The sequence below is a fragment of the Gossypium raimondii genome, chromosome 13 (genome assembly GCF_025698545.1).
Source record: "Gossypium raimondii isolate GPD5lz chromosome 13, ASM2569854v1, whole genome shotgun sequence".
Lineage (NCBI taxonomy): Eukaryota > Viridiplantae > Streptophyta > Magnoliopsida > Malvales > Malvaceae > Gossypium > Gossypium raimondii.
This window is the reverse complement of record NC_068577.1, coordinates 36,143,779-36,160,765: the sequence shown is the minus strand read 5'-3', so window position 1 is coordinate 36,160,765 and position 16,987 is coordinate 36,143,779. Positions and strand designations below refer to the sequence as shown.

Sequence of the window (16,987 nt, the reverse complement as noted above, 5' to 3'; positions counted from 1 at the left end):
AAAGTGTAGTTTTTAAAAAATTTAAAAGATGCTAATTTTATTATCATATTTTATTAGTTAAAGGAGTTTATACAAGTATTTATTATTTAAGTTTTTGCTGGGTGAAAGAATTTTATGATATCTTTGGGGAGTGATTAGAGTAGTAAATCAGCTTTTCGAACTTAAAATAGTATGAATGAGAGAATGATCTACTTGTTTATTGATCACCCTTACTTGAGCTAACTCAGCTAACAACTAACTAAACTGTTACAACTAATCATTGCTTAATATAATCTGACTATATGATTCCATCTTCTACAGTAATGAATTGTATAAGATGTAAAGGATGATGACTTATAAGTGATGTATCCATGGAGATGTATGTGCAGTTTATGAAGGGGTTTCCAACCTCCATTGATGGAGATTGGTATCTACAAGATTCGGAATAAATGTTAGTATTGATCGTGTGAATAATTATGAAGGTACTTGGATATGCGTAGCTCGAATTTCTAACATTAACTTTATATACAACTTATTTACAAACTTGGTTTGTATTAAAATTCATTTTGAGACATTTCAAAATTTGATTTTTTTTGAAATATTATTAAATATTACGATAGACACATAATATCTACATCAATTAAAATGACCAATATGAAACGATAAAGAAAAGTATTTTCGAGTTAAGACTGAAAAAGCTTGGACGGACCACATCTATTTACAACATTTGCTAGCATGGACCACCTCCATTTACAACATATGAAAGAAACCCCAGCAATCTCAGTCATCGTCGACTACAACTCCAACGCTGATTTTTCAAGTTATTGGATAGACTGTAGGGGCTGGGTTTTTGTGATTATTGTAAAATTACCCACAGTAATATTCTTGTTTTTAGTACCCATAGTAATATAGATCAGGGTTTTGGGCAGGACCCTTTTTTATTTGAAATTGCCCATACTTCTGTAGCAGATACTAGGTGCTCAATGAAATCTCAACTATCCCAAAAATATAATGAAGGATTAGTAGTTATGTTAGTGATTATATTTGAAATGGGACAACCGTCACTTTTAAAATCTTATCTGTGGAGTTTGAAGTATTAAATTTGGTGTTCAAATATCAACTTCTTTTGAGTATCATTATTAAACGACAGAGACTTCTCAACTATTACGGTATTAAAATTATAATTTGATCCATCGATTTTCTTGTAATTAATACTGTTTGATAAATTAAAATTTATATATATAATTACTGCTAATTTTTATAGGTATTAAATTTATATTAAAAATTATTTGATAAATTAGTAAATATAAGTACAGAATGTAATTATGTTATTTGACAAAAGTAAATATTGATTTTAAAATATTATTTATTTTAAAATTTAATCTTATTAATATAATATTTTAGATAATTTTAGATAAAATATACATATTTAATTTGAATATCTCATTTTTATATTATTTTCTACCTTAAGTGATAAGTGACAACTTACTTATTTATCTCATTTAACATATTTTTATTGAAAATTTTATATTAAATAAAAATTTAAAATGATTATCAAATATATTTAAAATATTAAATGCTGAAATTTTTATTTTTAAAGAAATGAAATATTGCAATGGTTTATTCTTTACCAAAAATGCTGAGGTCGACTATTTTAAAGCGAGATATGCCATGTGGATTTTTCTTAAAAAATTCACCTAGTCTTTTCTATTTTAAAATTTATTAATTGAAAAAAATAAAAATTAATCCATCTAACAAAATAAAAGAAAGATAAGAAGAGAATCTATTCAAAACATTTATATTACAATGATTTTAAAAATTAATTTTAGGCATCCAAAATAACATGTTACATCACCTTTTTAGAGAGCATAAATCATATATATATAACAGAAGGAACACAAGAATATATGGAAACTTAGTTTTGGGTTTTGGCTTGAGCTTCAAAATATTTTCTATTTTAATTATATTAAAAGTCGGTTTAATTTTTAAATTAAATTTTAAATATGGTTAAGTGAGTCCCATTTTTAATATATATATATTTTTATATTTAATGTGGGTCCTTGTGGTGGAATCTCTTTTTATTTTGTTTCTTTCTTCATTTCTCCATTTATTATTATTACTACTCCATAGCCGAATATCTCTTGTTTAATCAAGATCTCCGTTGAGTCCATCTCATTTTGATCTAATTTCGATGAAGCATAAGTAACTACTCGCACGTGTGAATGTTAAAACAAATAATTTTAGAAAATTATTTTCTTGAAGAGCGATTTTAACTGCAATCATACAAATCAGTTGTAATATTTATAGTGTTCGATGGAACATCGAAGTATTCCAAGGGGTCGAACCCAAAGGAGATGACGATTGAGTAATAAATAGCGTACGCTCTAGAGTCTAAACGGCTACTGGTACGATTTTATAGTACGACAAATCATAACAAGAAAATGTTGTAAGAAAATTAAATACGCTACTCTAGGGGACAAATTGTAAATAGTACAAGACTACGAAATTAACCCATAAATGACTAAGGATGGTCGGTTGACTTTGATGTGGTTCGCCGATATTCGAATAAAAGACTTAAATCGTTTAAATTACTAAAGTGGCTCAATTTTCTCTCGATCTTAAATTACTATTAAAGTACAGGGACTGAAAGTGCAAATAAACCTAGGTTATAATGATAACTAACTATAAGAACACTAATAACAAGAAGAAAGTGTAATAAAATGAACTCTAAAACTAAGAAAGGAGAAGAGAAAATATAAGCCCTAGAAAAAATTGCAAAAAACTAAGAGAAAACCTAGAGAAACTAAGGCTAAAACTAAGTTAATGTATGTATCCTCTCTCCTCAATCAAAATTGGCTATTTTAGGCTGATGTCTGATGAATTTTTGTTGCCAAAATTTCTCTTACATAGGCCTTGTATGTTTGGTGCGTCGAGTGGATAAAGACCACCCTTTTTGTGCAATTTTGTCCCCTCACGATATCGGTATCATGATACCTAAGAAGAGGATATCGCGATACCCCAGTCAGTTTCAAACTTGGGGGTCTTCTTGGAGGGTGGATATCTCGATACCACTAAAGGGTGGTCTCCAATCTTCAAGTCTATTGGAGATATTGCGATTCCAAGGTTTGGATATCGCGATACCCTCTCTTTTGGTGTCGTTTTAGCTTGTTTTCAACCTCTAACACGTCCCTACACCACTCAACCACATGTTAGGGCCCCCAATAACACTATTGGCCAGATTGAGTCTCAAAATGAGTAAAAACAAGACATTTACACTTATTAACTTAAAATCTAAAAATTACGAAAAACTACAAAAAAAGACGCTACTTTGCTTGAGAATAAGCCCCTTAAGTATATCGAGAAAACATAATTTGTCATATCAAATTAGGACAGATCAGAAAGTTATTTTCCAATCTGATCAAATTTCGAAATCTTTTTCTCTACTCTAATTGAATCTAATATAGGGTGTTATTTTGTGTTCTATGTTAAAGGTTCAGATTTAATCCACCTGAACCTTCATTAACGATTGAAACTATCGCGCATCTATTCCGAATTAGTAAAAAGAGTAAGTATCCTTGTAAATCAAGATCTAATTATTGGGTGTCTTTCTGCTTTGGCCAAATCTCGTTTGATGCTTATGACTGAATCTTATATGTGTTATTTTGTGTACGCTTAGTCGTGAATGATACTGTGACACCTTATACCCGACCCCGTTGTTGGATCTAAATATAAAATGTCACATTTCGTTGCTGAAGCAACTCACTTTTCCATTTTTTTTCTGAAAAAGAAACGTAGTGGTAAAATTATTTTATAAAAATTTCGACAGCATTTCTGCCTATTTTACATAAAACTCTCTGCAAAATTTAAATTTTCACAAAATATCTATATTCAAATTATCTCCCAAATCAATTCCCAGCACTACGATTTCTCAAACATATCAATAAACTAGATTTCTATGCTTTACTATTTTTATCAAAATATTAGTTATAAAATACTAGCTAAGAAAACATAATGAAAATATTTAAATTCAGTTTACGACATAATATTATATATTTATAATCCTAGGTACATGCCATTTACATCAACTATAAAGTAAACTCTTCACCAGCATTATTTGAGCTGCACTTCGATTCTTCGGATGCTGCTAGAACGATCTAACGAATCTAACTACCTGCGCACAGAAAAATAGACAAACCGTACGCTAAGCAATTTTTATACTCAGTGGTGCTAATATCATATAAATCATTACATAAGTATTAGACACAAATTAATTGATAGAAATAAACTAAACCATGATTATAAATATCATTAATAACATCACAATAAAAGAAATTTCTAATATTAATAAACTTTAATATTTTGATATTGACAATTTGAATAAAGAAAATAAGCTTTTTAATTAAATTCAAAATCGCGTAATTAATTTAATTTGCACAATATAGAAATTTAAATAAATTCAAGTTTTGTTTTTGCTTTTCTTTCAATTTAGACCCTGAACTAAAGTTTAGACTCATAACCAAATACACAAATCCGCTATCCCGAGCTGTTTGACAATGATGGCTATCAAAGTAGCCCACAACCCTCTAGGAATTGAGACTGCCCATGACCTTCTGGGAATTAGGGCTAACAATAATAACAACTGACTGACTTGACATTTTCTCCCTCAACCCTCTGGGAAGTAGGGAGATCTAAATTCTATGACATAAAGACTCTATGACATGCCAACTATATCTGATTTAGTCTAACTTAGTGAAACGAGGTAAAAATCAAATTTCATGATCCATTTCAATTCTATTTTCATATAATTCAGATTTCAATTCTGTTTCATATTCAAAACACATATCGTCTAATGTAAAATAGGCTTCCAATTTGAAACATATTAAATATTTTCTTACTCAATCATCTAAAATCATAATACTCAAATCCAAATCATAATAATGAATTCGCTAATTTAGTCCTATGAAAAACATAGTATTCATCTCGAAACATAATTTTATAAATATTAACTAATTTATTCAAGCTCATCCAAAACTCATAAAAATAAAATAAAATAAATATAACTAGTCATATTAAATTAAATATTCTAAAGCTTAATGTAATGAAAATAAGATATTACCACAAACCAAAGTTTTAATCGCTTTACTCCTTTTCTTCACCTTTCTCCTTCAAGATCTTCGCTTCGTTTTTAGCTACAATAGGAGCAATTCATTACGAAACAACATCATTTATCCATTCTAAAACTAAAACTAATAAAAACAAACTTCAATATGCATGATTATTCATATTGACAACTTAATTTTTCTAGTCCGAAATTCACATTTCTTTAGGCTCGATTATCCGTTTTCAATTTCGTATTCACCAGAGTACTCACTGCTTCACAAGCTATCATTTAGTACCAATATTACACAAAGTGGCCAATGTTCTCTACTTCCCCTTTAACATGGCCAAACATACCAAATAAACTTTTCATTTATTTTTGTTTCTTTTTCACACTTCTAACAAGCTAGAACTCATCTTCTAATAATTTTCTATCCAAAAATATATCTATTTCACTTAAGTTTTCTAAGCTTATATCAATGTCCTTTAATGACAACTTCCAAAATACTTGATAAAATAAAAACTATTGATATATATATATATATATATATATATATTTATATATATATATATATGTAAAGCAAGCTTCAAAGATTCAAAATCTATAAAAAAATTGAAGAAAACCATACCTTAAGCTTGAAATTGAAATTGAAGGAAAATGATGAAATGGGTTTTTCAATCTTTCGTGAGAAAGATGAGAAAGAACTCATGAGAAAGATAAGAAAGAACTTATCTTTCCTCTTTTAATTATAAATATTATAATATTTAATAAATTACTATTATTTTAAATAAAATGTTAAATAATAATTATTTAATGAAAATATTATTTAAAGCCATCATGAAACTTTTGATTTTTTAAGCAATGAAAAATTACCATTAAGTCCTTTCCATCAAAATAAAAATAGGATAATTGCACTTTAGTCTCTATACTTTTCTAACTTATTCAATTTAATCCCTAAACTCGATACTGAATTTTTAACTTAACCACATACTCTTACTAATAATCCTCTATGTTTTCATATCTGACGGTTTTATCTAAAAACGATCACAATTTCTTATACTACTATTTATTTATAGATCACTTATTCAATGACTTTACCATAAATAGTCTTCTTCTCTTTTTTTTTTTAGAGTTGGGATCTTACAGGTTCAGATTTGTAGCGAGTGAGAGTTGCGGTTTAGATTTAGTACGATTCAAACGTTCAATAAAGGTGTTTGTCTTAACTAAGTATATATGTGTGTTTGATGATATTTGAGTGATTATATATATTAATTGTAACCAACCGATGTCATGAATTCCTTTGGAGTGATAATGGATCGAGATCTGTACCCTTTGTTAGGGTTAACCGTATGTAAGTGTCCCTAACTAAAGTTTACTATTTTGGTCGAAATTGTGTATACTGCAATTATATGTTTTGTATTGTTTCGCATGTGTTGTGATGCTAAAACATGCATATTGATATTGAAAATCCGATTACATGCTAATACATGTCTATTGTTACTGTTACTACTGATAGCATGATAAAAATGCTCACAAATACTGATATACTGAAGCATGATAAATAATGTCCTCTGTTTCTATTAAATCTGATTGCATGTTAAAAACATGCTTACTGTACTGAATCTGCTATTGACACTATATGCCATATTGCATTGCATTGAGGTTGAGTCGATTATGAAAGGAGGAAGTTTTGGCTGTTTATCTACATATCTGATGGTTTATCCACATATTTCTTGTAGGTATATGCACTACTAGTGGCTTGTCTACATATTTCTGACAGTTTATCTGCAAATATTGGTGGCTTGTCCACAACATAATGTGTAGGGATGGATGAGTTCCGAAGAACTCTTACTGTGGTGTATAGCCGTGTTGGGTAGGATTTTTCTCTATAATTCAAAACTACATGGTCATACATGATCATATACATGTATTTTAAAAATTTTGATTCTACCTGTTATGATATTTTGTATTTTAGTTTCCTGATGTGATATATATATTTTTATGTACCATTTTGATTACTTGAGTTATGATTCACACTAAGCTTCTTAAGCTCACTCCTTAGTTTACTGTCTTTTCAGATAACCAATGAGGTTAGGATTCAAACTCGGCAATCGAAGGAGTATCTCGGATAATTTTTAATAAACATATTTTTGAACTTAATATTTATACTTTTTGTTATTTGGGATTGACTATGGCATGAGACTTTAATTTGTGTTTATTTTGGCAAGCATGACATTTAAGTTTTAAACGGTCTAAACTTCGAAATTGATTTAATTATACAAACAACTTGGTTTTTAATTAAAAATCTGTCAAATATCACTTTTTTCGATACAATATGGAAAATGAATTTTGAAAAGTAAATAAGTTAGAAATCAACTAAGTTTTCAAAAATAATCAACCTTTGCAAAGTATATTTATTTAAATTAATTGTTTTATGTTTGAAACTCGTACGTTTTTGTAAAACTAAGAGATTCACACGATTCTATATAGAAAGATAAACAAATGGTTCTAAAAACGCGTTTTGAAATCTAATGGTTTTACTAGGCCATTTTGGTTGTCAATGTAACTTTCAGAACTTGGTCATAACGTCTAGGTCGGGTTTGGGAGATTATACAACCTGAAAGGGTATTTAGGTGAAAGCTAAAGGTTCTTTAAATAGAGAGGGGAAGTGAGTTCCAAGCATTGAAACTGTATTTGTCACAATAGGAAATCGTCCATCGGCTTACGTGTCCCTATACCTCTGAGCAAAATGGCTGGTTGAACGGAAGCATCGATAGATTGCTACTTCTGGTCTTTCTATGCTTGCATATGCCTCCATACCATTGACATACTAGTATGAAACTTTCAGCAGTGTTGTATATATGATAAACAAGTTACCTTCCCTTCCTTTAGGAGTCATCTCTCCCTATAAAAAATTGTTTTATATAAAATCGAACTACTCTTTTCTTTGAGTTTTTGCTTGTTTGTGTTTTCCTAATCTTCGCCCTTATCATGTTAACAAACTATAGTTTCGATCCACACCCTGCACATTTCTTGGTTACTCTCTAGTTCACAAAGGGTATAGGTATCATTATCATTCGGGTAAAATATACATCTCTTGTCATGTTACCTTTTATGAAAATGTGTTTCCATTTCAAACTAAGTCAATTACTTCAAATGTCTCCTGTCAGTTGGTGGGTAACTATTTGAAGAACAAGGTGGCAATATTTCTAGTGATTTAATTTTTTAAACACCTTTGATAACCCATAATAAAAAGAAAATGATAGAATTTTTTCAATGAAAAAGTATAGAAAATGATAATTAGATAATGAGCTGGGCAAAATACTAATAAAAGCCAATTTTTTTAAATTTACTGAAATGGGCCCGGTAAATAATTAATTATCGGAATGGCCCAATTCCCCGAAAGCGCGTCCACATCAGCGCGATGTCAGGGGACGTGGTAGGAAAATGCTTCCTCAAGGAAGCGCTTTGTCGATGTGGACAAAAAGTGCGCCCTCAAGGACGCGTTTTCCTGCCACGTCAGTGCTCCCTTGGGGATGTGTTTTGTCTGCGCGTGAACAGTAGCAACGGCTACTTTTTTTGACTGTTGGTGACCCCCCCAACGGTAAAAAAAAACTATAAAACCCCCTTCATTTTTTTTCACAACTAAATCCTGTCTCTCAATCTCTCTATTATTCTCTCAAATTCCTTTCAAATTCCTCTCAAATTCCTATTTAAAAAAATCTTTAATTTTTTAATTATTTTTAAAAAAGTTTTAAATTTTATTTTTTTGAATTTTTTTAAATCGTAAAAATTTGATCGTGTTAGCAATGGCCGGAGAATTAATTCGTCTTGATGACAAGCACATATCCGTCGAACAAATGAAAATGGTAAGTGTTAAATTTAATTTTTAAATATTATTTAAGATATTTTTTATTTATGCAATTTTAAATAATTATTATTTTATTATTTGTTATAAAAGTCTGTAGATCGGATATTGCAATGCTATATCCGTAATATGCATGGTCCTCCATCACCGTTGGTAGAGAATTACTTGCGGGAAGCGAGTTTTTGGCACGTGGCGATGGTAGGCCGGGGATGCAAGTTGGACTCGAAACTCATCAGTTCGTTGATTGAGAGGTGGAGACCCAAGACGCACACATTCCATCTTCCATGTGGAGAGTGTACTATCAGTTTGGAAGATGTCAATTTGCAATTGGGATTGCCGGTGGGCGGGTACGCAGTCACCGGGTCTGTTCAATCTGGTGATTGGGGAGCGGTATGCTACGAGCTTTTGGGCGCTATTCCGAAGAATATTAACGGAGGTCAGATCTAGATGGGTTGGTTACGAGACATATTCCCGGAGCCGGATGATGATTCTACCGAACTAGAAAGAATCCGATATGCTCGGGCGTACATTCTTCAGATAATTAGAGGTTATCTGATGCCGGACTTGTCACGGAACCTTGTACATCTAAGATGGCTGCTGAAACTCGTTGATTTTAGAGCAATTGGTGAATTTAGTTGGGGGTCTACCGTTTTGGCCACATTGTACTAGGAGATGTGCGGGGCAACGCGACCGAATAAAGCGAAAATCGGAGGTTGCCTGTCACTACTGCAGTCATGGGCACGGTTTCGCTTTTCATTTTACGTCCTCGAGTGGACCACCCATATACATTCCCACTCATAACGAGGTAAATTTTATATTAGATTTTACAATTATTACGTAGATTTAAAATATAATAGTATGCTAAAAAATTATTTAATTAGGTGGAACCATTCGACAAGTTATGTTCGATTACCTACCTCTCTTGAAAATATACGGCTTCTATTAGACCAACAGTCGGAAGCACAAGTAAATATTAAATAAAATAGATATTTCTATCACGAGCTAGTCGATTGGTATTTAGTATTTAGTATTTAGTATTATGTATTATGTATATAACTAATATTTCCATCATGTTCATATAGTTTCAATGGACACCATACGAGGATCCGGCAATTCGAGTAGTATTTTCGGATGAGTGCTTCCAAAATCCAAACGCTTGGCATGTGAAAGTCGCATTGGTCAACTATGCGACCGTGGAGATGCACCAGTCGGACAGAGTATTACGGCAATTTAGATTCCGACAACAGATCCCCGTGGCACTTGAGGTGTTGGATGATCATTACAAAATCGACCTACGGTAATTGCATACGGATTGACCGAGATTTTGGTCATACTACATCCAAATTTGAAAAGATCAATATGATTATATACCTACTCAGGAACCGATCATCGTTCCAGAGTTAGCGTGCGTGTCGGAATACATGCCATGGTTTAGGATCCATGGCAAGCCGTATTTACTGTCGGCAGAGGAGAGGCAGCGACAATTGCGTGTCCAAAAGGAACGACGTGGCCCTTTAAATCTAAGAAGAAGGGACGACGACGTAGGTTTATCAACGAGGCCTAGACAATCACCCGGCCCATCATCAGCACCCATACAATCACCAGGCCCCGCAACAACACCGGTACAGTCACCCGACCCAGTAGTTCAACTGACGATACCCATGGCACAACCTTTTCAGATGATGCCAGGTGCGTATCCTAGCCCTTTTATGTATCCTAACCCTTATATGTTTCCTTTTTCTAGTCCTATGGCAGGTTGGAGTCCATGGCCCGATTTATCTCTATTTTTTATTACGCCGAGTGGACCGCAGATGTATAGGCTAGTATCGCACGAGGGATCGCAAGGGGGGCCGTCGGGGAGCTCTTCTTTTTACCAACCCCTATCACCGTATGGGTTTCAAACAGCTTCGCCGTTGGTGATGTAAACACCTCCACAATCACTATTCTATCAAGGTGGCTCATAGCCCCAACACCGACAACCAGATCCCCTACCGGAGGAATCAGAATCCCCGCCGGAGCAACCACAACCCTCGCCGAAAGTTGGACAAAGGAGGAATCCAGCACGTAACCGTCGACGATCGCCATGTGGCACTGAATCTGGAGGGCACGGAGATTGATTTTTATTTTAATATATTTGTACAAACATTTTGAATATTTTGATATTATTTGATGTAATAAAATAGAAATTCTTCTATATTATTTCATGTAATAAAATAGAAATTTACTTTTACATTTTTAATATAATAGAAATTCTTTTAAATAAGGCAATATGTTGAATATTTCTATATTATTTCATTTATTTGAGTTTTACTTAAAACCCTAAACCCTAATCTAATTTTTAAAATTTATAATTAATTTACTCAAGTAACCTTGAACCCTAATTTATTTGATTTTCCTTAAAACCTTTAACTCTAAACCCTAATCTAATTTTTAAATTTTTTAATTAAATTACTCAAGTAACCCTAAATCCTAATTTAATTGATTTTTTCTTAAAAAACAATAAACACGAAACCTAATCTAATTTAAAAAATATTATAATTAATTTAATTGACAAACCCTAAAACCTAATCCCTTATTTATTTAATTTTTTCTTTAAAACCTTAAACCTAAAAACACCAAAACTCTAACCCTAACCCTAAACCAATAACCCAAAACCCTAACCGCAGGACACATGGGCAAAACGCGTCCTTGAGGAAGGATTTTCCTGCTTCGTCACCTGATAATATTTACCGGGCCCATTTCGATAAATTTTAAAAAAATAGACTTTTATATGTAATTTGCCTTAATGAGCTATTTATCATTTAATATAATATTTTTTCAATTCTTTTAAATTTATCCTTTAAATGTTTTACCTTTAAAATTTTAAAAATTACATTTGTCAAATAGTCTAATCATATTGTCTACTTAATTTAAAAATACCAAACATATTTTATAACCTAAATTAAATATTTATTTTTAATTTATCAAACAATACTCTAATAAATGAATTTTTAGAATATTTATATATTTTATGAAACTTTATGATGAATGTATTTCTTGCCTATTTTAGAAAGTTAGTGGATTTGACTAAAAAGAAAAATGATATAATTATGACAAGTTTATTTAACCTTCTGAAATTTAATAACAACAACCAAATATTTTTTAATAATTTAATTATAAATTCGATAATATTTTTCTTGATATAATGTTTAGAATTAGTAAAAGTTCATCTTTAATTCATAAATAAAAAGATAACACATTTCAACATACTCGGACCCTCATCCTCTTATATTGAGAATAAATCTCATGCCAATTGAACTAAGACTCAATTACCTTAAATCAAATATCTTTAACTTAATTTGACAAATTAGCTCACATGTAAGTAGTGTAAGTGGGTGATTTTTGCTCACTCAACTTGATATACCTCTAAATAATTTAATCTTTATTCGATCCGAAATTAAACATTTATTTACTCCTTTCAAGTTGATTTAAAAAATTAAAGTTACAATCGATTTTGACTTGATATGTCATGAATATTTTATTTTATATTTATATTAAAATAAAAAATGATTTTTAATTTTAATGATTGCGTTAATTTTTTTAAGTATAAATATATTAGAGTAAATATTAATATAAATTTTATATCATAAATATTTATAATAATAATTTTGGTGGAACGGATTTTCCCTAAATTCGACACCAACCTAACTCGACTAGTATTTAGAATAAGATCCGCCCCGCCACCTAAAAGAAAAAAACTGATGAAACTCACCGTATCCAAGTATTGTTTTCTGCCAATTCGTATATATAGTGATCTCGTGGGCAGAAAGGTTTAGGTTTTGTTAATCATACCATAAGTAAATTATAATTAATGGGTACTCCATTCCTTGATACGTGTACTCTTCACGTTGACACTTGTCCTCTTCTATTCCTCATTTGTCTTCTCTCGATATAAGAAATAAGAAATCATATCAAAACTGTTTCTCTGTTTTCACCTCCACCCCCGTATTTTGACGTGTCAAGATTCTAATGGTGACCAATGTACATAGTCAACCATCTCTGTTTTGACCAACCAAATGATTACGCCACGTCATCACTCACAACTTCAATTGTCTCCCTCTGTTCAACACTCAAAGCGCCTACCCGCCTTATCCTCTTTGCTCTTTGCATTTTTATTCCTTTGTCTCCTAAGTCATATAATTCAGATTCAATTTGGGGATTAGGGTTTGTGGAGTGCTTCGTTTTTGGTTTTGTTCGCCCTTTAACAAGAAAAAAAAGAAACATCAATCAATTCCCTGCCATGGAAGGAGACTTACTAGATTGGGAGGTGCTCCACAACTCGGATTCTGACTCTAATTCTATCCTGGTTAACTCGCCCCAGGTGAGGAATCTTGAGGTAATCGAAGGTGATACTGGAGGGATGATTAGGTCTGATTACTTTTCTCTTGATAATCAGAGTATGTATGCGAAGGAAGGGGATGCGAGTGAAGAAGGCTCTATTGAGTCAGATAATCCGAGTTGGATTGATCCCAAGCCGGAGACTCAGTTTAGGAGGAATAATTCGGGTGATTTTTGGTCCGATTCGGGTAGTGATCGGTCAGATGATCGTAAATTAAGTGATTTCTCTTTGAAAAAAGACTTGGAGTCCGCTGAGAATGAGGTTTGTTTACAAGGGATTAGTAAAACGGAAGCTAGGGCTGACGAGTTGGGTACATTTAAGCCTGATGGTGCCGAACTTACTGAATTGGATAAGATAAAGGAATTAGATTTTGGTGGGTTTGGCGATATTCAAGATCAGGATAAGGATTTGAGCGAGTTGTGGCCTGATTCTGGCGGAGATGGTTTGGTTTCAATGAAGTTTAAGGATGTTGATAAAGATGCTGGCATTGATTTTGGTGGTTGTATGGAAAAGGGAGCGGAGATGGAGAATTCAGGCGAGCTTGATAATAGGAATACCTCAACTTTGGATTTGGGAGTAGGACACGGTACTACTGCTGGTAATGAAGGTTCTACCATTGATGAAATGAAGTTAAGTGCGAAGTCAGTTAATGAGGGGGAGAAGAAGAAGGTAGTATGGTGGAAAGTTCCTTTCGAGCTCTTGAGATACTGTGTTTTAAGGGTTAGCCCTGTTTGGTCCTTCTCTGTAGCGGCGGCCGTGATGGGTTTTGTTATATTGGGACGTAGACTGTATAAGATGAAGCGGAAGAGCAGTAGCTTGCAGCTGAAGGTTACCATGGATGATAAGGTTAGTTGCTGCTTATGTTTTTCTATTATTGTTGTCAATATTTGGAAATTGAATTATCACTTGTCTCAGATTTATTATGTAATCAGATCACCGTAAGTTGTCCCTGCTGCTTCATAATTTAGATCCATTTTTGCTCTAGGGTTCACGTTGAAATTGAATTTCATTCCCTTTTATACAAGACAAGACTATTTATGATCCTTTCCATTTTTGTTGCGTCATCTCTTCAAGCTTCTCAATGACTAGTTGAGATCCTTTGTTTGGTTGATTTGTCTGAGTTTTTACTCTGCATCTTTACGAATTTCTTGCTCTGGAAATATTTGATTATTAGGAGCTTTCTTGAGTAAACCTCGTGTTTGATTGATCATTAGTTCCTTGTCTAATCTCTGAATTTTTTCCTTCTTTTTACCCGTGGCTCCACTTGGTTCGCTATAAGTAACTTCCTAAAAGAAATGTTCTTTGGGGAGGACTGATTCTGCTTTTGTTTCCCTTTCCTCCACTGTTCTGTTCTGTCTTTCACTAACACTTTTAACCAATACACGGTACAAGGATAAGCTGAAGGGAAAACACATATATAATGGAAAAACCAAATCAAGATTCAAACATAAAACTTTCTCACCATTAAATTTGATTTAAGACTATTTAGCTGATAGCTGAATCATAGCCCACACATTATCATGGTGAAAGTACATGTAATTAATATATAAGGTACATTGGATAGTCAAGTATCAGGAAAATTTTGGTTCAGTCGATACAGTTGATGATTGGTCCACTGCAAGATTTGCCTGTAAAACCATACTTCCCAAATAAAATTTTGGGACAGAGTTTGAGAAGAGACAGGGACCGAGGATGGCAAATGTTAGTTGGTCCTCTTGGCAAGGTTGACCTCTAAAAACAACTTCTCCCAGTAAAACTATCGGAGTTGCTTTCCTTTATTTATTTATTTATTCTTGGTAAAATATTTTAGTTCGACCAATATCTTTTTCTGCCATGTCTTATATTGGAAAACAGAAAATAACTTCCTGGATGTCACTTATGCTAATGGAATAGTGACACTATCTTACTAGTAACGTGCTCCTGTTATGTTGTGTTTTATTTTGGAAGGAATCATTTTTCTTTCACATGAAATTTAAATTATAAGAAAGGAAATATGTTGTTGATTCTCCATTCTCTTCTCATTCAATTTGCTACTTTCCCATCTAGTCCAATTTAGCTAGGACGATACACCTTTTGCTTCTAATGATGTGAAGTATTATTGTGTTTGTATACTTTTATGTACGAAGGATTAAGTGATGGATATGTTTGAGGATATAGCATGAGAAACATATATTGCATTACTGCATTGGGAAAAAACGGATTTTCATGACTATTTAACTTAAAGTTGGTTTTTTCTTGTATAGCTAAAATTTTTGTTTGTTGATAAGTTGCAATTAGTTTCTGCAGGAGTCTTATTCTTTTGAAGAGTTTTTTTTTTTTACTTACATTGCATCAAAAGCCAATATGACATTAATTAATAGAATGCGTGATCTCCCCCACAAGAAAAATATTGTGCCATAATTACCATGTGAACAGAGCAGACTCCCAAACGAAACACTTGATAAAAAATTTAAGTCTCAAATATTATACTTCTGAATTTCCAAGTCGCAATAGCAGAAAAAGCCTGGAAGTAAATTCTAACATTTGAAATGATTAATGGAATCATGAATCCACAACTACAACCCCCCGAAAAATAACAGACCAAACAAAGCCAAATGAAAGTTGAGATATATCCTTACAAGCTCTGTTGTAGTCATGAATGTCAACACATTGCACTCACAAAAACATTGTCCTGGACGCACACGAACATAGATGTAAAGTATAAAAAATCAACCATTCCAACAACTTTTATCTGCACTCCAAGGAGTTAGAGAAAAGGTGAAGGTTTTCTATCTTGGTTGTTTGGGCCATTTATATTCTTCATAAATACCAACTTTTTACGACTGCTTCTCTCCTTTTATTTTGTGGAAATGGAAGTGGTTGGATTGGTAGGTTAAATTCGAAACTTCATGCGCATAACAAGTAGAATTGGTACGTTAAAATGACCGGTTTGTTAAAATATTTATGGTATAAAGTTTGAATGTAGCTAAAACTAATTTAAGTTTAAACTAGTATAAGTTGTCCTTTATATATATCAAAAGACCATTATAGTCGACTGCTGATAAACATCCAACATTTTGTTCTTTGCTTGAGTTGTATTTGCAGAAGGTGTCGCAGTTTATGACTCGTGCAGCTCGTCTGAACGAGGCTTTTTCAGTTGTAAGACGTGTCCCAATTATACGGCCTTCGCTTCCCACCGCTGGGGTGAATACATGGTCTGTGATGAGTATGAGATGAAGGTGATACTGTGTAAAAAGAAAAAAAAAAGACCAGGGAGGGTGCCCACAAGGTAAGCCATAATATTATGTTTGCTTTGCTCTGTTAATGTAAGGATGATTGTTTTCAGTTTACTCTTTTGGTTATGGGTTCTGAAATTGTATGTAAACTTCAGACTGTAATTTGTTTCAGTCCCCTTTATCTTGTAAAACCTGGACCAATTATCTTATTATATTACTAAATCTTTCTATCCGTACCGTAGAGTTTATTAATAGGGTTCTAATTGTATAGACTACTCCCACACCCAGCGATTTCAGTAGATACTAGAATTAGGCCATCTCCTCTCCGGGGGTTTTTAATGCCCTTCAATGTTACTGAAGGGTTTAAGATGAGCCTGTATTTATAATAAAATAATAGAGAAAATAATTAAAACATGTCAAAACAGGACATCATCCTAAACCCTTCACTA

The 16,987-nt window shown here is 32.5% G+C and overlaps 1 protein-coding gene across 1 annotated transcript; it reads left to right on the top strand.

The window, feature by feature from the left end:
* The first annotated feature begins 13,059 nt into the window (after positions 1-13,059).
* Positions 13,060-16,770, top strand: LOC105782908 (uncharacterized). The gene is made up of 2 exons (XM_012607989.2): positions 13,060-14,169; positions 16,408-16,770. The coding sequence occupies exons 1-2, from the start codon at positions 13,225-13,227 to the stop codon at positions 16,537-16,539; spliced, it is 1,077 nt and encodes a 358-aa protein (XP_012463443.1). The 5' UTR covers positions 13,060-13,224; the 3' UTR covers positions 16,540-16,770.
* Positions 16,771-16,987: the final 217 nt, after the last annotated feature.